Source organism: Triturus cristatus, chromosome 1_2 (genome assembly GCF_964204655.1).
Source record: "Triturus cristatus chromosome 1_2, aTriCri1.1, whole genome shotgun sequence".
NCBI lineage: Eukaryota > Metazoa > Chordata > Amphibia > Caudata > Salamandridae > Triturus > Triturus cristatus.
Genome location: NC_140580.1, coordinates 84,680,050 through 84,703,554, shown reverse-complemented (window position 1 = coordinate 84,703,554; position 23,505 = coordinate 84,680,050). Strand labels below are relative to the sequence as shown.

The 23,505-nt window shown below is 44.0% G+C and overlaps 1 protein-coding gene across 10 annotated transcripts in view; it reads left to right on the top strand.

The window, feature by feature from the left end:
- LOC146866846 (scavenger receptor cysteine-rich domain-containing protein DMBT1-like) overlaps positions 1–23,505 on the top strand; it is a 1,139,300-nt gene that overhangs the window by 717,484 nt on the left and 398,311 nt on the right. For 8 of the 10 annotated variants that reach the window (XM_085602006.1, XM_085601984.1, XM_085601975.1 and 5 more), the window contains 3 exons: positions 3,620–3,643; positions 4,397–4,417; positions 23,271–23,424. In XM_085602006.1, the coding sequence (XP_085458132.1) occupies positions 3,620–3,643; positions 4,397–4,417; positions 23,271–23,424 (199 nt within the window). The remainder of the gene's footprint in view (positions 1–3,619; positions 3,644–4,396; positions 4,418–23,270; positions 23,425–23,505) is intronic. The other 2 variants (XM_085601995.1, XM_085601968.1) reach the window with 1 other exon arrangement.

The window sequence follows — 23,505 nt, the reverse complement described above, 5'->3', positions numbered from 1 at the left end:
TGCCCCTACATGAATGATTTCCAGGTAGGATGTGAACACTTTTTTGGCAATTTGATCAGGATTTCCAATTAGTGCATAGTGTTACTTCCTAGCAAGAAATTAGGATGTTGGATTACTGAGGTGTGTGCCCAGGTCAAGCAGAAGCCACAGTCCTTGCAGGGTGAACCACAAAAAGTCACTAAATTAACCCGTGCTTAACCCTGGGTAGCTTGGCCCAAAAAGCAGTCAGGGCGGCAATGTGTAATATATTTACGCAGCACACAAAACAGTAATAAAGTGAAAACACAACACTATCCAAATTCCACACCTATTCAGAACAATTGAGTACATTTTAATACATTATTTTACAACAAAATGACAAAATTTCGATCTGTTGATCCAGAGTTATGTATGAGATCAAAGTGCAACCGCTGACACCTAGTTGCGTGATACAGGGTCAAAGTCAAATATTATGGCCGACCGCAGTGGAGTCCAGGTTGGATACAAAATGTAGAAAGGGCCTGGTCAGCACTTACCTTTGGACTTCGAAGAAATTTTAAAGAAAAGTTCTGAGAAGGTAAGAATTCAGCGGGCCACGGCTGCAAGTGGTGTCCAAAAAAGGAGCGCCCTCTTCGCAAAACCGCAGTGAAGATTTGTATGACCTGACTTTTTGGGAAGTGGGAGCATGCGTGAAGCCCGGCTGACCGGTGATGCACCTTGGGCAGATAGACAAGCAGGGGGGTCTCAGTCTCCTCTCTGGTCTCAAAGGAGGTTTTGGGCAAAATATTTTTAAGTCCCAAGTTTTGGATTTTGGCTATCTGGGCACCTTCCGCACACCAACCAAGGACCTGGGACTGGTGGAACACCACTTGAGGGTTCAGGACTCACTCAGACTGGGTCTAGGTGCAAGTTCAAGATAGTGGGAGCTTGTTATGCCTCTGTGGCTCTGAACAGGAGGCCATCAAGCTAGCATTTGGTGCCCCTTTTGTAATCCTGGTTGAAGGTGAATAAGCAGGGCTCAAACAGCAGGGCTGACCTCTGATGGTTCAAGGCAGGCTCCAGGAAGTTAAGCAGTCCTCCCCGGCACAGATAAGCAGTCTTGCAGAGTGCACAGCAGGTCACAGCAGCAGGCTGTTCTCTGAGAGGCCTTCCGCAGGTCCAGAGGTGAGCTAAAGAGTGGGTCTCAGGGCTTATGATTATACCTGGTTTCTCCTTTCAACTTTGGGAGACATTTCTAGAGTTTTCTCTTTGAAGTGCTCGGAATTATTTCCTGACTCCCATGCCCTGCCTCCAGCTAACTGCAGGAACAATGCAGTGGCGACATGCCCTTTGTGTGAAGGCAGAGCACAGCCAATATGGTTGTAGGTGGGGCGGTGCTCAGCTCTGCCCCCCATCCTGCCAGCAGATGGCCCATTGAGGCACACCTAATACCTATATTGTGTGACTGCCAGGGGGAATTCACAAAGTCAAATGGCCAGTTACTCCTAAGACAGGCTACAGATACAAAAAGGCTAAGGGCAGATAGAAGCAACTTTCTAGAAGTGGCATTTTAAAAATTGCAATTTAAAATTCCACTTTACCATTAAAGTGCATGTTTCATTTCAATTTCATAGATACCAAACATGAACTGGTTACCTGGTCCCAATCAAAATTTAGCATGTATTAAATGTAATAAGGCAGCCCAATGTTACCCTATGAGACAGGTAGGCTGACAGGTATAACAATACCTGTAGTATTATTTTGAGACAAAATCAGTGTTTTAGGTTTTTAACAGTTTTATTTAGTTTCACAGTCTCTATTACATTTTGGGTTTTTTCCTATCTGCTAGCTAAGTCATCACAAGCTAGGCTGCAAGATCCACCTTATGGATAAAAAATGTAATACTGTAAATACAGTAGATAATTAAACTGATAATTTATCAGAACAGCATCCTAGTTTGTGCATGTTGAGTTAAAATCAAAACAAAAATATTGGAAGGAGAACCCTGTGAATTATGATATTTTTTTATCAGCCTTTACACAAACATGCATGGTGAACATGCTCACAGAAGCTGTCTTACATACTTTTAAATGCCTGATATTCCTCAGTGGAAGCGGCATTAGAGATTAGAGAAAATGAACCATACGTCAGCTACAAGCCTGTATTTTGACATTTTGCAATCTGTCCTCCTAGATAACTGTTCCTTAGTAACAGCCTGCCTAGTGCATTAATTGCCACATGCCATAAAAAGCTATCCAAGCGTTGCCAAACATAGGTGCAATATAGTTATATTTTTAATTGTTTAGCACAGCAGCTCTTATCCTATGTTCTGCAACACCTACTCTGGGGGTCGTTGATAGTTTAGAACGTTTTATCATTTTAGCATATTAATAAAGTATTTAGACCTAAAAAGCAAAATTGAAAACTGAACATTTTAAAACACTTTGTAAATTGAATGAATTTGAAATTGGAGGTTCAAAATTAAGTTGGTATACTTAGCTTGATATGTGGGAGCAGCACAAGTACTGCAAACATAATCAAACATGAAAATTGGTGGCGTCAATTTAAGCACTGGTATGAGCTTACCTAAAGAGAGCATGCATTAGAAGGTAAGAGACAATGATATCTAGAATCTAACATATTGCTTCACCTTTAGAAATAAAACTACATTTTAAAAAGCTTCAGCCTTCCTATTAAAATTCAAATATTTTAATATACGTCTGAGTGTGGGTTTACTACTTTTTTACATTTGACAATTCCTCTTGGAAGTTGCATAGAAAGCTGCACCTGGCTCAAATTTCAGGCTGAATTCTTGGCATATCACAACATTGCAAAATGGGAATACCAATCGCTCTGCATTGAGATCAACGTGACAAAGAACTCTAAACAGGGGAATGGTATCCCCTCTGCAAATAAATTTAAAGAAATTGTTTTCTCGGTTTCTTCAGTGCGTCAATATTTCCCATTATACCCCCACCAAATGTGAGGATGATCCATTTCCTTTCATACCCTTCAAAGAGATTTATGCCAATACTTGCATGAAGTAAGTACATAAAAATTCCTAGTCTGAAAAGTGGAATTAATGATTCCAAACATATTTGTTTTTTGACATTCATAGACTTTTAACACTAACCATGCCTTGGTACGCCCAGGAACACTGTCAGTCCCACCCCTTTTGTGGGATTCATGGGTGTGGAAATCTCTGCACTCGTGGTGGAGACCTGGAGGCTGGCTAGTGCTTGTTTACGTTCTTTAAAGTGTATCTTTGTTCACTCTTTCAACAGGATCAGACCTTCCAATTTCCCAGCAATACACATGTGAAGCTCAGAGAAAATAAATTGAGAGTTTAATCTGTGCAGAAAGTTACAGATGCTGTAATGGTTGAGGAACTCTCAGGAGGAACAGATATACCCACCCATATTTGGCTCTGTTCTCCTTTCAAAATTGCAGACATAATTATGAAAAAGTATAATGCTTTAACATGTAAAATGAAATGTTTAAGGAAGGTTGAGTTGATATTGGCTGGCTCAAGATCTCTGTTTTTTTTTACCAGTATAAACAAATGCACCAGTACTTTGCTACTGTCTTCTTGTTATTATATTATCTCACGTATCGAATATATTAAAAAACATCTCTCTTTTGTTATATCTTTTTAACTTAGGTACTACACAGCAGATAACTTCAGGTAAGTGGGTAGTCACGATTATTGATAATGACTAATGGCCCGATTTAGAGTTTGGCAGAGAGGGTACTCTGTTGCAAAAGTGACAGAGTAGCCTGTCCGCCAACCACTTGGTCTGTCCCCTCATTTAGAGATGGGTGAACCTTTAGTTTTTTATTGACTGAGCCACGATTTGTTCCTTTGATGTAAAAACTTCCTCTCACAGCACGACCGAATAGAGGCAGTCGAAGGAAGAACATTACACTGCTTAGCATATTTTGTGTGGATGGTGTAATGTTTTTCTTTGCTTGTCACCTCCAGTAAAATTCTGGAGGTGAGGGACAGAAACAAAATGACCACCACACCCTTGGAGAAGTCTTCCAGGGTATGGGAGACAAATCATTAATTTATGTTTTTCAGGAACAAATTCCAGCTTTGTGAGTTTTTAATGAGAAACAAAAACTTTCAAAACGTTTGATGAATGGCCATCAAAAGCAATGGCGACTATCGATCATCCTTTTTGTATATTGAAATAAACCACTAAGGCAAAGCTTTTTTTCAATGTGTCAAGATGAACACAGGGCCGATGGTCATCTCCAGATTTGACAAATGATAGTTTGTCAGGATTGTGCAGGTAATGTCCTCCGCCACCCTGTTATACAGATTACAGCCCACAAAACCATAAAGGAGGCCTTAAGTCTGAAGTAACCTCAAACAGAAATCTGTAGAATTGTAACTCTCCTCACTGTGTCTTCTCTTATTGCTTTTCCTTCACAGCTCCTGGCTTAAATGTATCAGGTATGGCTTTTCACTACTTCCTTTGAGTATCTAATGTGCATGTTGACCACAGATTCTAAATAGCTTGTAGTACTATTTGTCAGTGGTGTGGAGAGCCTTATCTGTTTACTTAAAGTGAAAAAAACAGATCACTGAAGAGGGACTGGGGAGTCCAGGGTGCATAGCAAAGAGACAAAAAAACACCAGAATATAACCCTTGGTCACAGAGGTATTATAAAGGTTGTTGATGGGAATGATAGAAAAGCTCCCTTAGATGTGCACAACTATGTGAGTGGGTTGTGAGTCTTATCTATTTAATGACCAGGAGCCAAAGCAGATATTTGATTATTGAGGTGACTTATTTGGTCAAAAACTCCAGTATTGGAGGAAGAATTCAGAGTTCTGTTATCAGCCCATTTGATGGCCACCTTGCAGTGGCTGCGCAAGGAAGGTATTGGGAATCAAGAACTACCGACCCATCTCTCTCCTCCCCTTCGCGGCTAAAGTCACTGAGAAGACCGCCAACATCCAACTAACGAAATTCATCAAAGATAAATCCATCCTCGAGCCCTCCAAATCTGGATTCTGCAGCAACCACAGCACTGAGACCACTCTACCTGCCGCTACAGACTACATCAGCACCCTCCTCGACCTAGGCCACACCACCTACTCAACCTCTCTGCAGCCTTTGACACTGTCTCCCACCGCACACTCATTGCCAGACTCCACGATGCCTGCATACAGGGAACCGCCCTCCACTGGCTCCGCTCTTTCCTCACCAGCAGAACACAAAGAATCGGACTTCCACCCTTCCTCTCCAAACCCACAGAGATCAACTGCGGAGTACCCCAAGGATCATCGCTCAGCCCTACGCTCCTCAACATCTACATGGCCCCCCACGCCACCATCGGCAGACAGCACGGACTCAGCATAGTATCCTATTCCGACGACACCCAGGTCTTCCTCTCCCTCACCAAGTACCCCATCACCACCAGACTCAGCTTCCAGGAAGGGTTGAAGGACGTTGCATCCTGAATGAGCAGCAGCTGCCTGAAGCTCAACTCGGAGAAGAGAGAAGTCCACCTCCTCGGACCCTTGCCCTCTGCAGGGGACTACACCTGGTTGCCCACTGCCCTCAGTAGCCCTCCAACTCCACGGCCCATGCCTGGAACCTCGGCGTCATACTCAACTCCTCCCTCTCCATGACACGACAGATCAACGCCATCGCCTCCGCCTGTTTTAACACCCTCCGCATCCTTCGCAAGACCTTCAAATGGATCCCCCTGACTCAAGAAAGACAGTCACCCACGCACTCATTACCAGTAGACTGGACTAAGCTGGGATCAACAAATCTCTACTCTGCAAACTCCAGACCATACAGAGCACCTCAGCCAGAGTCGCCTTCGGCATCCCTTGACACAAACACATCACCCAACACCCGTGAGGCCTCCGATGGCTCCCCGTCGAGAAGAGAGTAATTTTCAAGTTACTCACCCATGCCTACAAATGCCTCCACAACACCGGACCGCAATATCTCAACAAAATAATCTCCTTACACTCACCCAAGAGAAACCTCCGATCTGCTGACCTCGCCCTTGCCGAGCTCCCGATCAACATCAGACGCGCCCCCACTCTGCACATCTTCAGGAAGACCCTCAAGACCTGGCTCCCCCTCCCTAGCGCCTTGAGACCTTCAAGGGTGAGTAGTGAGCTTCACAAATCCCTGATTGATTGATTGATATAAATGTAATGCTTTGTACACCTTTTGAGAGGTGCTCTTGTTGCAGGAGCTGAGAGCTCTCTTTTCAGAAACTCGTGTGTTTAAAGTGCTTTTTCTTTGGCTATGTTTTTAAAACACCTTGCCACCTTCTGTTCTCTCATGTTTTGCTTGTCAGCATGTTTACAGTTTATATTTTTTAGGTGATCTCTATGCACGTGCTTAGCTAATCTGGATCCTCTCTGCACATCCGCTAAGCTGATGGAAGCTTCACCTTAACTAATATTCATTGGGCTCCACCGAGGTTCTTTGTGGAGTCCAGCATCTTTGCTTGCACGCTCATACATTACGACTAATGTCCCAAGCTAGAGATGGAGCTGCATGGTAGAACTGACTAATCCTTTCATGGCCTCTTTTAACTTGTCATCAGTAGACCTAAGAGAACCCTCCTGGAGCTCACAACGGCCTTGGAGAATTAAACACAATGTCAGCAATTGCGTTCTCCCAAACAAACACAAGTGAAATCTGTGAGATGAGAGACACTGGTGCACAATTAAGTACACAGCAATAGATGCATCAGGTGCAGTGCAGAAATGGGCAAAGATACTGGTGTCAGAGTGGGTGTATCTAAACCGAGTTAGAAGCACCATCGGATGGGAGCAGTGATGCATGATTAGGCACCCTCCAGGAGCACTGCAGGGCACGCTTGCAGGGAGAAGGCACTAGAAGACCGAAGGAACACAGAATCTGCACTGTGCCATCTGCTGTGGGAGACCAAGGGCAAATCAGGACTGCCAATGTCAAACACACTCTAGCCTCATGCATATCCAGAGTACAGAGTGTGTGCATGGTGCATAACCCTTGGCATAAAGCACTTCAGGCGCACGAAGAGCATTTTGTTCATGCCCTTATCCTGTTTGTAGTAAACTTGCCCCTCTGCCTTCAAGTTATTGGTGTCCGCCCAGTTCCTTATAACTTCGCACAATGTTTTTCTTGCAAAATGCTCATAATCTTCATGAACATGACATGAAATTTTGTGTCTTAAACATAATGCACTTGACTGGTATCTCGAGTGAAGACTAAACGTGAGGGCGTACCGTTTGTGCAAAAGTCACACATGATACAGACAGGAGACTGATTAGAGCGGAAACTGTCTCTCAGCCGTTGCAGGTATCAACTTTACATATTCCAAAATGTATTCCCTGGTCGAACTAGTCTTCTATTGGAGAACATTTTGAAAAATAATATATAATGTCTTGAAATATAGCGAACTTCATGGAATGCAAAATATGTGAAATTAGGGAGATTTTGTAATTGAAATAATAATTTGACCCAGGCCAATTGTAAAACAAGATCCTTTGACCAGGTTACACCCTCATCCTAAAGGCTACCTGCATAAATTCGTAATGAAAATGAAATACAACAGGTGCCCGTCTATCGCAGGAAATCATGTACGAATAGGGCGCATAGATTTGAAACATAATTTGACCTGAAATGACCCTGTGGTCCTGCATATATTACTCCATATAGATGCACCTGGAAACCATCCCAGATTGTTTTAATATCCACACATTCAATTATGGCTGTCAGTGCAGGCTTTTCTATGGCTGTATGTGGCTATATGTTTAACATTCTGTATCTTCACTCCCAAATATCTCAAATCCACAGGCTTACAGACAGTGAGACTCAGTAAGCCACTCAAGAAAACACACAGTAATGGCAAAGGATTCGTTTTTGGACTTAACTAAGCAAAGGATTCTGAGTGTGATGAGGTTAAGCAATGAAGATGCAAAATTGCAATTCAGTGACAGTACATGGGCCTAGATAAGAGCTCTAATTACCAACATAAATCCGTAGAAATACAGAGCAATGTTCTAGAGCAATAGCAAAAGTAATGTAACTGATGGAGGAGAACGAAGTGTTGGTATGTTCAACCATATAGGCAAGGCACAGAGAAGTGGACTTGATAATTTAGTGGACATGGAGACACTGCAACAAACACGGCACTGGAAAGACATGTTAACATTATTTGTTTGTCCTGCATGCTTGTAGCCACATCCTCTGTACTGAAGATGTTGAATGCTATGTTGGGGGCATGCTGAGTTAACACTCTTCTCATAGTTCAGCCTTGAGTCACTGCAGGTACGGACAACACAGATTTGAAAGGACAAAGCAAGATAAGACATAATTAGTTACATGGGACATTGGAAATAACAATTACTTCTTAGTCTTTGGCACCTATCAAAACGTCTAATGATAGCAATGGAGTAGCACAAATGATGCTCCTCAACCAGATCTGTTGAAGATCCATAAATCAAATCTAGTCTGCAAGTCTATAGATGCACAATGGCTCTGGGCTAATTGGGGGTGAGTGGTGAGGAACTCATCCACTGGAACCAGGAATGCCCATAAAAGGTGGGCTGCCAGTGGGGTTGAACCCAGGGACAATGTTTAAATTGAGAATCCCAGATTAGAAGGCCAGAGTTTTTAAGTACAAAGGGCCTCATTTATGACTTTGTGGTGTAGGGCAGCGACACAGGAATCTTGCTGCACTGCAAAACAAAAGGGCAGGAAGGCACCGTATCTATGAGATATCACTAATTCCTGTACTTGTCCCCTGCTCCAGCCCACAATGGGCTGCCATCAATCAGCTGCCATGTGCCAATGCAGGCACCCTTGCATCATTGTGCAAGGGTGTCTGCGTTGCAGGGTTGATTGATTTTGTGCAGGAAGAGACACCTTCCATCACAAAATCAATAAATGCAGGTGATTTTCTCTTTCTATGTGTTGCAGAATGCAGCACACATAGAAAAAGGATAAAACAAGGAGAAATTAAAATAAATTCTCGTCGGTGAGCCTTCCTGATGCCACTCTGGATGGGGTGAGATTCTGAGGCATTCCCAGGTTTGCGATTTCTTGTAAATCTGGGAATGCTTTAGATTTCATGGGGCAGACCCACAGCAACACCCATGAAACGCCCTTTTCACGCAGTGTTCTGTGTGAAAGGGGCACATATTTACAAGGCCATTAAAAAAAGCCCCATAAAGTGGCTTTACGAAGCCTTGTAAATATGCAGCTGTACCGGAACGTCTTAATAGGGTCATTCTGGCAGCGTAAAGGTGCCACAATGAGGCCAAAAAGTTGTAATAGATTAACTTCAAGAAGGTGGTGAACATCGACAGCAAATAGGGAGAAAAACATTGATTGAGGTAGAACAGAGATTGGCATCTTCTTTCAATCCCACGTAGAGTTTTTTGCCATCAGAGTATATGAAGAATTTGAATTTGTACGATATCCATACATTTAAGCAGTGGTTGTAAGTAATTAAGAAGGGGCAACATAACAGCTGTGTAGTTTAAAGGAAGATTTATTTGGTGCGATAGAACCCAGTCAGTCAATTTGAAAGCCTGTCCTTCGACGCCCATGTCAGAGTTACTGTTACAAAAATGAATATTTGAGGGTGTCCAAGGCAGCTTCTAAATCAAAGAAAATTAATGCAAGAATGCATCCTTCCACCACCATTTTGAATTTGTTTTGAACTAAGACACTTCAGAAGAGTGTGATCTCACCCCACATATAAAAATTGATGGACGAAACTTGAAAGGAGCATTCCTATCGAGATGGTTCATGACATATAGATATTTCTGCAGATTTCTCACCTTATCTCTTCACGCACCAGACTACTGTGGAAACGTCAGTTCCTGTTCTTCTGCACGGCCTCGACATTTACCTGGAGCTCTCTTGGTGTTTCACTGGCAAACTTCTGCAACATTTTAATACACAACAAGGTTATATGTCTCCTACTAAGATTACAGGGTTTAAATTCTGTTGCAGGGCTGCAAGAAGATGTTCTTCTTGGATCTACAGGATGTCTCCATGTGATGTTTGGGCACAGGACCAGTCATGGTAATCACCCAAAGTCCAAGTTATTTTTGGCCAAGTCGCACAGAGACACACCAAAGCATTCCCCTTTTCCTTTAGAAAAGTTGCATAATAGGGAACAAACTCCCAAACGAACTTACCACAAAAAGCATCAAAGGAATTAGAAAAAATCATTTTCCTAAAGGAACTGGTCCCACTACCAGAAAGTGTTTGATATTCCCAAAGTCTGACTCTTCCTTGTCATTGGACTAAATTCCAGCATTGAAAAGATGAGACGGAAGTTCTCAGCTGTATTGGCTAACCCAGTGCACGTTGAGGCTTTCTGTCTGGTGATTTTGGACTGTTCAGGGCAGCTCTTGTAACATCTGGGCCACTTCCCAAGAGTGAGCCTGAAACTAAGGGCTTTGTGACTCCAGCAGCTCCAACACCTGCACAATTCCATAACTCCATGAAACCCAGCGCCCAAGAGGTCAAAGCCTGCCAAGAAGCTGTTACCTATTCAATTAGAGCCATATTCGGCGCCAGTGCAGATGCCAATCTGAGAGATGTTTATTTGGTGACTTTCAATATCAGAGACATTCATTCAAATGGCTAAAGAGAAGGTGAAGACATTCTTAATTGATGACTCTTTAAGAGAGCCTCTTCCTAGGTCCCAAAGATATGCCTGAATGAGAGACTTATTTGAGTCTGATACCAAAGCCATTGAGAAGCCATTTATGATTATAGCTGTACAAAAGATGTTGCCTTGGAGTCTGATAACTTCCCTCTCTCCTATAATACTGATGCTGACTTATCCAGGTATTTGAAAAAATAAAGGTGGCTCGGATGCTTCACCAGAAGGGGACATCCTTACCCCTATGGTTGTCTTCCAGAAGTCATCTCTTCATTCACAACAGTGGTATGAAAAGCAACAATAGTCTTAGAGGTGACCCCACTGTCTGTGGAGGCATATTCAAAACATGTTTACATAAATATTGTAACCATCTTCTTCACTTTTTCAGTCTTTGCTCTACTTCAGTGAAGCTCTTTGGAACAGGTCCATGCTGTGTGGGAGAAACACTTTCAGGATCCAGCTGTCTATAGATACATTGAAATGAGACATAAAATATCTCCAGTTGATTCACAATTCTTTTCTTAACACACTTCACTGGAAAGTCTGTCGGTTTAAGCTTGAAACTGAACCCAAATGTCTAAAGAATCAATAGAAACTGGACTGTAGGAGCAGTTAAGCATTTGCCTCTGGCAGTCTTCTCTGAATGGTGATCAACATTTGTTGCATATTAGGCCATTTTGTCCATGCAGTATGAGATCTGGAAAAGGTAGTCATCACATTACGGAATCACATTAAAAACCCTTTTTTATCTGGCCAATGATGGTTTGGATGGCTAGAGAATGGATTATGAAGTGCGACTCGGACTCTCTGGACACCATGACTTGATCCATGGACCCACTTGTCGCCCTGTGCTCCCAAGTTTGATTGTGTTTCACTTGCCTCTCAGGAAATGTCCAGGAAACGGCCATGGGCTTACACTTTGTGGGAACATACTTTAAGATTAGCAGAGTTATAGCTCACTTGATATCCCCAGGCTCCCCAGCAGTTGAGGCGATTTAAATGCTATTACAGTTCAATGCAGTACTGGCAGAGACAACCTTCTGAACCAGTACTCCTTTCGGGATAGGGGTAGATCAAAGGGATGCATCACCAGTAACAGTAGCTGATCCAGTTCTCAACCTCACTGCCTGTGCACCAACATGTTCAGTTAGTCGGGGGAGGGTGTCCGGTATTTCCACCAATTAGAACACAACCATGAAGGTTTGGTGGGTCATCCAGCTGATCCTACAGCCTACTCCTTGCTCTTCCTGATCCTCCCCCTGAACTAACTTCGTTCCTTCAAGACATGCTTTATGGCAATGTCTCAATTTTGGAGGTGGCAGTTCTTGCTCTGCTGAACAAAATGGCCAGATAGGGGGTGCCTTTAGCAGAAAGATTCTACTACTTTTAATTTTGGTGCCAAAAATGGATCGATGTAAATGATCTCATCTGTGAAAATGTTCTGCTGTACCTGATCAAGGGGCTGCCCCTGAGCCAGCTCCAGCTGACGCTCAATGTTCTGGATTGGCTGACATCTCTTAACCTCTAGGATTCCTGATTTCTTTGTTGATCCTGCTGACCCAGAGACATTAACAGATGTTCCCAGTGTGAAGGTAGCACTATTAGTTCATGGTTCTCCCTCTTGGATAAATGTCTCAGCAAAAGTGCTGGCAGTTTTGACGTTTTCCCTGTGACGGTCAAGAATCCATGTATTTCCATTTCTTAGATAGCTGACTTGTAAAGGTGACTCAAACAGCATCTTCAGCATATGATAACTCTCGTCCACAGCTTGGGCTTTAATGTTAAATGCCCAAAAGTCCCACCTCACTTTCACGCAGTCGTTAAGCTTGATAAGCGTGGTGCTGGACCCATAATAAATGAAGGCTTTTCCTCCTCCCAAAAGGATTACAGAAATTCGGGGAGGACTCAAAAGGTTTCGAGTGGGGTACAGATCCAAGTTATTTACATCTTTTATCTCCTTGGTTTAATGGACTTGTGCATTCTGTTGATACTTCATGCCAGATGGAGGATGAGGGTCCTTCAGTGGTACCTGAGAGCAAAACAAGTGAGAAATCAAGGGAGCTTGTTTCTCAGGTTCAGATCTTCTAGTCATTTCATCCAGATGCGCAGTGGTGGATGGACCCCTCCAGTCTGCTGTCGGCCATGTTACCATGGTTAAATACTTCCCCATTGATTTTTGGTGCCGTTTGGGTGACCTGATGTCCTGATGCTTTTGGTCCACCTGCTGGAGCTCTGGGCATTTCTTCTTGGAAAAAAGGTGTTTCTCCATACCATCTTGGGGAGAACCATTCAGACTTTGTCAGACAACATCGCTACAATCCATTATGGTGACAGACAGGGTAGTGAGGCGGTATGGCTTGTATGTTGGGAGGTAGCATGCCTTTGTCAGTGCACGCACCAATGGGAATTTTTTCCAACAGCAGCTCTCCTTGCAAGTTTTCTCTGCATGAGAATACATGCTCTCATTGGCCTCTCATTGGCCTCTCATTAGCCTCTCATTGGAGGGCGGCCAGGATCGAAACTACAGGTTGAAGTGACAGAGATGAACCTCTCCATTATGATGTGTCCATACCTGGATTACTTATCTTGAATTTGTGCCATACACCACCCTCTAAATGGTTCCATAGGAGATGTAGTCGGGTTTGGCGTGTCTCAAGCAGCTGCCTGCATTTCCACTGATTCTGCTTCTGAAGAAGGTGCAGAGTGGAAAAAATATAACTTGCCCTGATCATTTTAGATATGGACCAAGGAATATGGTATGCTAATCTGTTGGCAGTCCGCACTCCGCTTCCTCTTTCTGTCCTGCACAGAGTGGAGCTGCTTTAGCAACAGGATGGTCGGGTCTTTCATAAACATTCCTTGATGCTGCTACTGTGCATGTGGAGATTGAGCAGCCATTATGCCTTCTTGTTGAAACTGCAGACATCATCATGGCTGTTAGGAAACCAGTTTTGAAATTCATATATGCAGGTTTCTGTAACAGATTTGCTCAGTGGTACAAATCAAAAGGGCCGAATCCTTTCCAAGCCCACCTTTCTGACATCCTGCATTTTGTTCTGTTCCTTTGAGCCAGGGTCTGACAGAAGTCACAGTTGAAGACTCATAGTCTCCTCTGGCCACATCATGTGTTTTCCTGACAAAGGATCCTTGTGTTTATGGCCTCAAGTGAAATGTTTTGTAGAAGGTCTACTTGATTCCTCCCACTCAATTCATGCATTGCTCAATGGGATTTGACTCTTGAGTTGATTTGTATTATAGCATCACCAATCGATCCAATGCACATTTAGCTGGTTCACCTTATTCTGAATACTATAATATTGGTAGCAATAACTCTAGCTGTAGGGTTAGAGAACGTCAGGCTTTTCGATTTCATCCACCTTTCATGGTTTATGATCAACATAAGCTGGTTCTTCATACTTGACCATCCTTCCTACCCAAGGTGGTATCTGCCTTTAATGCGGGCCAGTCCATTATCCTTTCATCTTCTTCCCAGGGGTGTAACACAGGCCCCTGCAGCCCCCACAGCGCGTGGGGCCCCTGAGCTGCAGGGGGGCCCCTCAGCACAGTACTCAGGCCTGAGAACTGCAGATTAAATCCGGAGCGGGGCCCCTCAGTGTACCTGGCAGGGGGGCCCCCTCAACTTTCGTTACGCCTCTGCTTCTTCCCTCCTCCTCATCCTACCAAGCAAGAGCAGTGGATACATAGACTGATTCCAAACATGCTGTGCCCTACACTATCCATCGCTTTTGACAGGACATAATAGTTGGCCAGCTATTGGCTATTTTTTCACAGACGCTTAAGGCTGCTCCCGAGCGGTCGCTCCTTTTAAAATTTAAAACTTTTAAAAATTTCAATATTGCTACTGCTCTATAGAATTTCCCTTTGTGTCCGTCCCCCCCCCCCCTCGAGCCAGATTAGCACACCTTATGGGCTGATATTATTTACAAGTCACGCTAGCACCTTTATTATTCCTCCTCGCTTCCCAGGGGGGCTTGGCCGTCCTCGAGGCTAAGCTTACCGGGTCCCGGGTTGCTGCAGTTGGCGGCCATCTTGGGTTGGGCGCGATTGGACGAGCGCTCTAGTCGCTCTACTTAAACGGTTAGGCATGCCTCCGCGCAGCGGACGCGGGCAGCGGACGCGCCGGACCTGCGCCGGAGTCGCGCCTGAGTCCAGCCCGTCTGCGCCCGTCTGCGCCCGTCTGCGCCCGTCTGCGCCCGTCCGCGCTCAGCCGGGCTCAGGGCATGGCAATCTGCTCATTCCTGTACAACACATGGGTCCTAGGATCAGGTACACTAGGAATGATCTGATGTCACTACATGCCCCTAGATGTTTGGGTTGTAGCTATCGATGGGTAGAGGGTACCCCCTATTTGAACTGTGCTCTCTGTGGTGCGGCCCGTGTAACCAGGGACCAAACACTGTTATCCATGGCGCTGCTTAACTGTAGGTCCATACCCTGTCATGCCACTGAAATCCACTCTTTGATCATTGACCATAAGCTGGATGTGTTGTTTCTCACAGAAACTTGGTTAACCTCTAGCTCTGGTCCGGATATTGTAAAAGCCCTTCCATCTGGATACCTCATATTTCATCAGGACATGCCAGATGGAAGGGGGGGAGGGGTAGCCATCCTATACAGAGACAATTTCATGTGCAAGGCTGTGGATTGCGGCATTAATAATTCAGAAAGCTGCCAATTCGTGTTGCGACTATCCCCCACTTTCTCTATATCAGGCCTCCTTCTTTACCGGCCTCCTGCTATCATGGGTAACTTTGTAGACTCTTTTATCGAAGCAGTCATACCTTTAGCCGCGGCATCATCCAATTTTTTAGTTATCGGAGACCTGAACGTGCACTTTGATGACCCTCATGATAGATGGGCGAAAGACTTACAAGGCATGTTGGGTGCACTTGACCTTCACCTTGTTAACGTCGGCGCCACCCATGAGAGAGGCCATCAGCTGGATGTTATTTTTGCGAATTCAAAAAATTTGCTTGCCCTACATCCCTTGGCTCTTCCCTGGACTGACCACCATATGGTTCCTTTCAATTGGCAGTGGGTGAAAGGGAGAGACCCGGTACCTCAACGGCATACTGTGGAACGTATCTGGTCGAGGCTGCCAGTGGGAAGTTGGGCAGCCGAGTTAGCAAGAACCTGTCCTCCCCCTGCTACTGACCCCACTATGGCGGACCAGCAGGTGGGTAATTGGATCACTAACACCTTGGATTCCCTGATCCCGAAAAAGAGGAGGCCTCTCAGAGAAAGAAGAGTTGGCTCTGCCCCTTGGTATACGCCCGAACTTAGGGTTCTCAGAACTTCATGCAAAAGATTAGAACGCGCTTGGAGAAGAGAGCGGACCGACGAAAATCGGAATGATTACAAGGTAGGGATGAGGAAGTACAAGGTGGCTTTGAAGGAGGCTAAAAAGAACTTTTTTAGTGTTCGGATCGAGAAGGCAAGCAATTCCCCAGGGGAATCTTTTAAGATCTTTAAAGAGCTGCTGAAGGCCCCGGTTCCCCCAGTTGTCCATGACAACCCGCAGGAGAAATGTGAGGAGCTCGCCAACTTCTTTCATTTGAAAATCGAAAAGATTCTGTCCTCACTGCCAGCGATGTTGCAGAGCGTGGAAATGGACATCAGCTCAACAATAAGTCCCGCTGAGCTGCTATCGTTCGGCCCCTTCTCAGAGGAGGAGGTCGAAAAGGTCCTGAAAAAGATGAAGAGTGGGTCTCCAAGTGACCCGGCGCCTATGAAATCCCTTAAACAGGTGGCAAATGTTCTTTCCACTCCGCTTGCGGATCTTATTAATCTTTCGCTTGCACAAGGAATAGTGCCTCAAAGGTGGAAATCCGCTGTTGTCAAAGCACTTTTGAAGAAACCGGGACTAGATCCGACTAATCTGGCCAATTTTAGGCCCATTTCACTCTTGCCCGGTTTTTCTAAAGTCGCAGAGAAGCTGGTCAATTACCAACTTTCTCGCCATCTTGAAGACCACCATTTGCTAGGGGATTCCCAGACGGGTTTTCGCCCTGGTCAGGGGACAGATACAGCCTTACTGGCAGTGGTGGAGGAAGCAAGGAGCATTCTCGATTCAGGGGGGTCAGTGGCAGTGATCCTCCTGGACTTGAGTGCGGCCTTTGACACCGTTAACCATCAGGTGCTCCTCCAACGGCTGGCAAAGGTGGGTGTTAAAGGGATGGCCCTTAAATGGTTGAAATCCTTCCTCTCAGACCGGTCCTATCAAGTCTGGGAAGGGGGAGAACAGTCCACCTTGTTCCCTCTTCAATGTGGAGTCCCGCAGGGCTCATCTTTGAGCCCTACCTTATTTAACACCTATATGGCTCCCCTTGAAAGAGTGGTCTCCCCTTCAGGAGTGAAGATCATCAGCTATGCTGATGATACGCAGCTGGTTGTGGGCCTCACCCAGCTGGAAGAACAACCCGAAGTCCTTCATGACTGTCTCTCCAATGTTCATCGTTGGATGTCTCAGTCCGCGTTGAAGCTCAACGGTGACAAGACTGAGCTGATGGTGCTGGGCAAGGCCTGTCCCTCTCTCATCACCAGTTGCTGGCCGCGGTCCCTGGGTGATCCACCATCCCCCAAGAAGGAAATCAAGAGCTTGGGGGTTTGGTTGGAGGAAGATCTATCCTTCAGGACCCATGCTAGGAAAACCGCGGGGGTATGCTTTGGCTTGCTGCGTTCTGCTCGCAAAGTGCTACCTCTGCTCCCTAACTCTTCCAGGAAGCTTTTGATTCGCGGCCTAATTTTGTCGCGGCTTGACTTCGGGAACGCACTATTTTTGGGCGCCCCAGAAGCAACTTTCAAAACCCTTCAGCAGGTGCAGAATGCAGCAGCGAGGGTGTTAATGGAAGTGCCGCGTAGACAATCAGCTGCCCCCGCCCTGAAAGCGCTCCACTGGCTCCCTGTTAAGGAGCGGGTGAAATTTAAGGCGCTATGTACGGCCCATAAAATCTTGTACGGCAGGGGCCCTTCTATTCTGTCTTCTATGGCACGCCCCTACAAGCCCACACGCCCACTGCGCTCGGATCAAAGACATCTGATGCAGACCACAAGAGTAAAAAGAGCTCGCTCCGGGGGCCGACGCTTCTCGGTGCAAGTAGCGTCACACTGGAATTCCTTGCCCCTTAAGATCCGCGCTGAGCCCAATATCCTGCACTTCAGGAAACTACTTAAAACACACTTATTTCCAGTTAGGATTGAGTAATAGCCTTTCGTGTCTGTGTTCACAGCGCCGGGATGCCCCTGGGTAACTGCGCGCGTTACAAATTTTATATAATAATAATAATAATAATAATAGCTCATTGTGGTCTTGGCCATAGATAAAAAGGGCAAGACAGTGACCAAACACACCATTTCTCATTTTGTTTCAAGGCCTGTTTTGTGGCCAGTCCACAAGTTGAAGGGCTGCTTCAAGCCTTTCAACAGAGGATTTTTCATGGCTTACATCTCCTGGTTGGACAAGAGGTTATCTTCACAGAATTGTGAAAAACAATTTTCCCTCACAGTCAAAGCATACAGTTAAGCCAAGGATATTTTTCATGGCTTCCTTGCACTTCTCAATCCTGCCTTGCAGGGAGGTATTGATATAGAATTCATTAATAAGGTAAGAAAGCTGCATGAAGATGTATCCATCAGAAAAAGTTACTTACTTTTGGTAATGTTAATTCTGCTGTATACATATTGTTCATGTATATTTCTCACCATCCTCACTCCTGCGCTGAGTTAGTTACTTGAATTAGAAGCCCCATAGGTATGAAAACAGTTAATGTGCTGTATTTGTTATTCTAATTGATGCTCTCTCTGTTCTTCTCTGGATGCCTCCATGGGGTGTGGCTAAAGTTCAAGGAACGGATGCCAGCACACGATTTGCTGCCTAATATACTCCAATGTCGTCACATCCGGCAGGCAGACTTGCAGCTGCAACCACAGCCTGGTGACACTGGATAGATATTGCAGGGGAAAGTTTTCGGACTAGTCTGCCGCCAGGTCGAATATTCAGGAAGGTTATGTATCCGCCAGAAATGCCGATACCTTGGTAAGTAATGAGGGAGAGTTGGCAGAAATCGGGGGTATTTGTCAGATAACGTCTAATTCCTCTCAGTTCTAGCGCCGACATGGCTGAGTAACAAAAGTGAATCCTCTATTGTTTCTCCAGCGGCACTAATCCGAATACCGCAGTTGCCTATACTTAGGAAGAAAGTGGCTGCTACTAGGAATGAACAAAGAAAATCTGTAAGTCTCTAAAACTGTTCCTCGGAGCCTAGTTTCTCTGCTAGATTATTATTATTATTATTATTATTAGGTAGAGCAATAATCATTTAAGATACATAACACAAGATGGAACTGTTAAGTTGTACAACTGACTTTTGAACAAAAAACACCTATTCTAATGTTGTATGCTGACTAAATGTAAGGCAATATCAATATTACAAGTTTGTTCGGGGCTTGCAGTGTCACGCTGCGGTAAAATAACTTCTCAACACTGTCAACTGTAGGTTTAACATGAAACAATGGAGGGCTTTCCTTAATGTTGGCAAAAATTGCTCAAGCGAGTGCTCGACTGAAAATAATTATTTTAAAAAAATTAAAAACGTTACCAGTGTATATAAAGTAGTTGTTTTAGCACACAAATCCACCTCTCAACCCAGCCGTGACATTTAAAATAATGTCTTGTGTCATCATTTGGGCTGCAGAGGCAGTTTACTTCAGACAGACATGGATGACAACCATCGCTGCCAATGCAAGCCAACCATTTGTACGGCCTTCACAAATTAGGGCCTGAAGTAGGTTTAGACTCCTAACTAAGGTAATAAAAAAATACACACAATTGATAAAAAAGAATGGCTGGTGTGCCACCGGACATTTGGAATCCTCATAGCCACATTACCAAGAGGAATAGCATGAATGGATTTATGTAGGGCCAATGACTAGCTGAGCAGATTGGTCTACCCTGGTGGGCTACCAGTCTGTTCAATCATGTGTGGAACAGTGCTGTTGCACCCTGAGTTTCCTGGTGTGGAGACACTATACCCGATGTTATCACATAGATGATCTGGCTAGTGAAACCTCTTAAAATGCGGGCTGCAAGAACAACCTCGCATTGGTCTTGGCTTCCACCTCCTCTCCCCTGGCTCTTGTGATTTTCCACCAAGACTCGCCTCAGATGTTGCGTCTTATTTGCAATAGGGCTCCTAACAGAATTTGTGGACCCCATGGAGATTGTGAAAGTTGTGGAAATACTGAAGATCTTTTTATTTACTTACAGAGATTTCGATTGCTGATAACAGTTGAAAATTCCTGAGGAATTACTAAGGGAATCAGTTCTTGAATTACTGATTCTCCTGATAATTCCTTATTTCGTAATGCTCAGGAATCAACATATATTGGATTATCACCAATTCTGAAGTTACAGATACCCTGGTATGTGACACTCCATGGGTGGGGAAATATCTGCTCATTTTATTGGTCTTTTACAATAAGACTTGACACCCCCTAGATTCTATGTCATTGCAGATACTGTTTCCTGTCCTGGGCTTCAATGTTGCAACTAAATGCATTCTGTTGTAGTCTTAGTTTGTTTCCATTGAGGTAATAAACCTAATATCAATGATTTGTGGGTTTAAAGCCATGGACAAGAGATAATGTCTGTGATCGTATGAGGTGAGGTGGTGATTCTGTGCTGCAGCAGTCAACTCATGATTAGAAATATAAAGCCCATGTATTACGCCTTCCACAAAATTAAATATAATGAGGTTCCGTGTGGGTGGGCCTCACTTAACACATGCAAGAGTAGATCACGTTTACAGTTTCCTTCACCACCTTCAATGAATGCCACTGGTAGTTAGAGCCTGTTTATAAACGTTATACTTCGCCCATATGCAATTGAAAATATTGATCAATCCTAAAGATATATCTGTTTACCCATAAGCTTCAGGGATAGAAACAGTTCCCAAGGTGGCGAAATCAGTTCTATTCAAGAGAACTACACTAAGATGTGCTTTAAATCAAAGAATTACAGAGTGTCTTCCAGAAGGCATGCAATGGGACTAAATGTGAGACATGTGTAACGTCCTGAAGAAGGGTAGAGGAAAAAGACAAAATATGGGATAGAGAAACTGAGCTTCTCTTAGATGGGAGGAGCTCTGCAGATCATTGCAAGCTTAAGTAGAAGTTATAGAGAGACTGATGGAGTAAAGTATCAGAGGAGAGAGGTAAGTAAGATGAAGTGTTAATGAAGAAATATATAAATGAGACTTAGATATTTGGGGCCTGATTATGATGTGGCGGTGTATTCTGACCCATGCGTAAACCCCTATTTATGCATGGGTCAGAATTCCGTACTTGGCTGTGTTTAACACATCTGATAATTATCAAATGTGTGAAATACCTCAACTGTTGTTGAATTTCGGCAGACTTTAGACCCTGATTACAAGCTGGGTGCTTAATTCTGTCTCATGCATAAACCCATGTTTATGCATAGGACAAAATTAAAAGTTTGGTTTTATTTAACGCATCCGATCTCACTCTTGATAGCGTGGAACAATGAATTTTCAATGTACAGTTCAACCTGTGACTTGCAATAACTCTGCACCACCTTCTTCTTCAAGTCATTAGATTCCTTGCCACCATTTTAGAATGGAGCACAAATGTAAAGCATTTCAGATATCATCAACTTTAGTTTTTTATTGTTCAGTCAGTGAATAGTAATGGTTTCAAAACCTTTATTGTCTGTTAAAAGTTTAGTAATTGTTTTTTACCTTTTTGCTAAATTAGTGAAGATAAATCCGTTTACAGAATATCAGGAAAAATCATGATTAAAGACAGCAGACAAATAAGAGCATCTTGCATAAAGGAAATAGTCCCTATACTAATCTAAAGGGTTCTAATCTATCAGAACCCATAAACAGTTCTTTAGGAAAGAGCAAGAGTTTTGGAGAATAGAGTTAAATTCTATAAAAAGTCACCCCCCCCCCCCTCAAAGAATATTTCTAGAAACTCAGCTGCGTCTTTTAACAGTTGCCGGAACAACCGTCTAAATCAAGTTAACGGGGAATAGTCACAGCTGTATCTATGACCATCAGTATAAGAGAAACAGTCACCTAAGAAAGTGTCAGGTAATGACAATCACCGTCAGCAGTAGCTCACAGCAAGCGGGCAGAGGAGAGGAAAGCACAGTCAAGTGCTCAGGGATGTGGCATAGGGGAAACATGCATTGCCTCTCTAGCTAGGAGCACGTGCTACTATAAAACATAAGTATCAATGTTCCGGTGTGGGAAATCATCTCGAACCAATGGGGAAGACTCTACCGATGGGCGACTGCTTCTCCTCTCTATTCCCAAAGTAAACGTACAAGTCGACATGGTGCTATCTAAATGTTGTTAAACATTCGTACAACTGTTTCACTTGAGTTAGGTTCTCACAAGAAACTTAGCAGAGCCTATGCTATTCGCCATTCAGCATTTCCTTTGTGTGACAATGGACTTCTACAAGGAAGGATTTTTTATTTTTATCCACAATGTCCTGGTTACATCATGAGGTTCATGCTTTAGGCAAACCTCAATTATTCTAATATGCTGTCCTTCTATTCAGCATCATGTGGCAGATAAAATTATCTAAAATATGATCAAATCATGTGGTTTGAGGAAGGACAGAAATACACTTTACAGTGATGACAAGTTTTAGCAGCCCAACTGGCATAGATCTGCATTTCCTAAATGCACTAGCACACTTGGGCCTGAGGCATACCTCATTGGTACTCTCTCTCACCTGACAGCATGTTTAATGTTTATGTGGATGAGTATTATATGTAAACCAAAGACACACAGGACCTCAGAGAGATCCTGATCCTGTGGTGATAAATTTGAGAGGTCAGTGGAGGAGATCCAATCTGCATTTATGTAATGTTTTACCTACTTTTAGATGCAGGTATTTATGAACTGTTATTTGCAGTATGAAAATGCCATTATAATTAGATACATTATTGTTGCTAGATGTCTGAACCATTAATAATGCATGCATCATAATAATTGTTTTTTTTCAAGTGCACAAATATGATTGGCTCTTTACAAAAATCCACTTCAAATACATAACGCCCGTCTGACAGAAGTAACAGCGACTGCAGCTCTGTTTGTAGTGGGCACAGCCCCTGTGGGTGAGCAGGGCAGAGACTGCAGGATGTACAGTATTTCCAGCTGCTGCCCACAAGACCAACATGGTTACATTGTACTCGGGCATCTTTATCAGTCTTGTAGAGCTGCGCTCACTACACCGTCTAGTGGGCAGCGCTCCAATCTCACTGCCCTCTTTCAACCTCGTCCAGGACAAGCAATGATTCCTCTCCCAACCCACCGTCATAGCTGATGCCAAACGGTCTGAGGATATTTGGCAAGGCCAAGCAGTGATCGAGCCTCCACAGAAATCCCTACAGCTTTCCAGGTACCTCAGACAACTGTCAAGTGGGCAATGCTACAATGCAGTGGTATCATATCTGTCCATTTACTGGAATTGTAGGGTAGACGGCAACAGGCCTACTCTTCGTGAATGTGTTTATTTCTCTCAAATGTATATGCAATCGGTAGTTCTATCTACACTGAGTGTGCATTTAATGAGACAGTCCACCTGTGTTTTTTCCTTCCTCCCAGCAGACAACTACTCATGTGGTGGTATACTGTCCCAGCCAATTGGATCATTTAGCAGCCCAAATTTTCCATCTCCGTATCCCAACAATGCCTATTGTGTCTGGAGGATCGAGGCTGACACCGGATTCTGCATCCAAGTTATCATCCCGAGTCTACGGTAAGCAAAGCCAAATCATGTACGTTGACCTCTTAGCTCAAATCATTTACACCTATGCCCATAGTCAAAGATAACCATTAC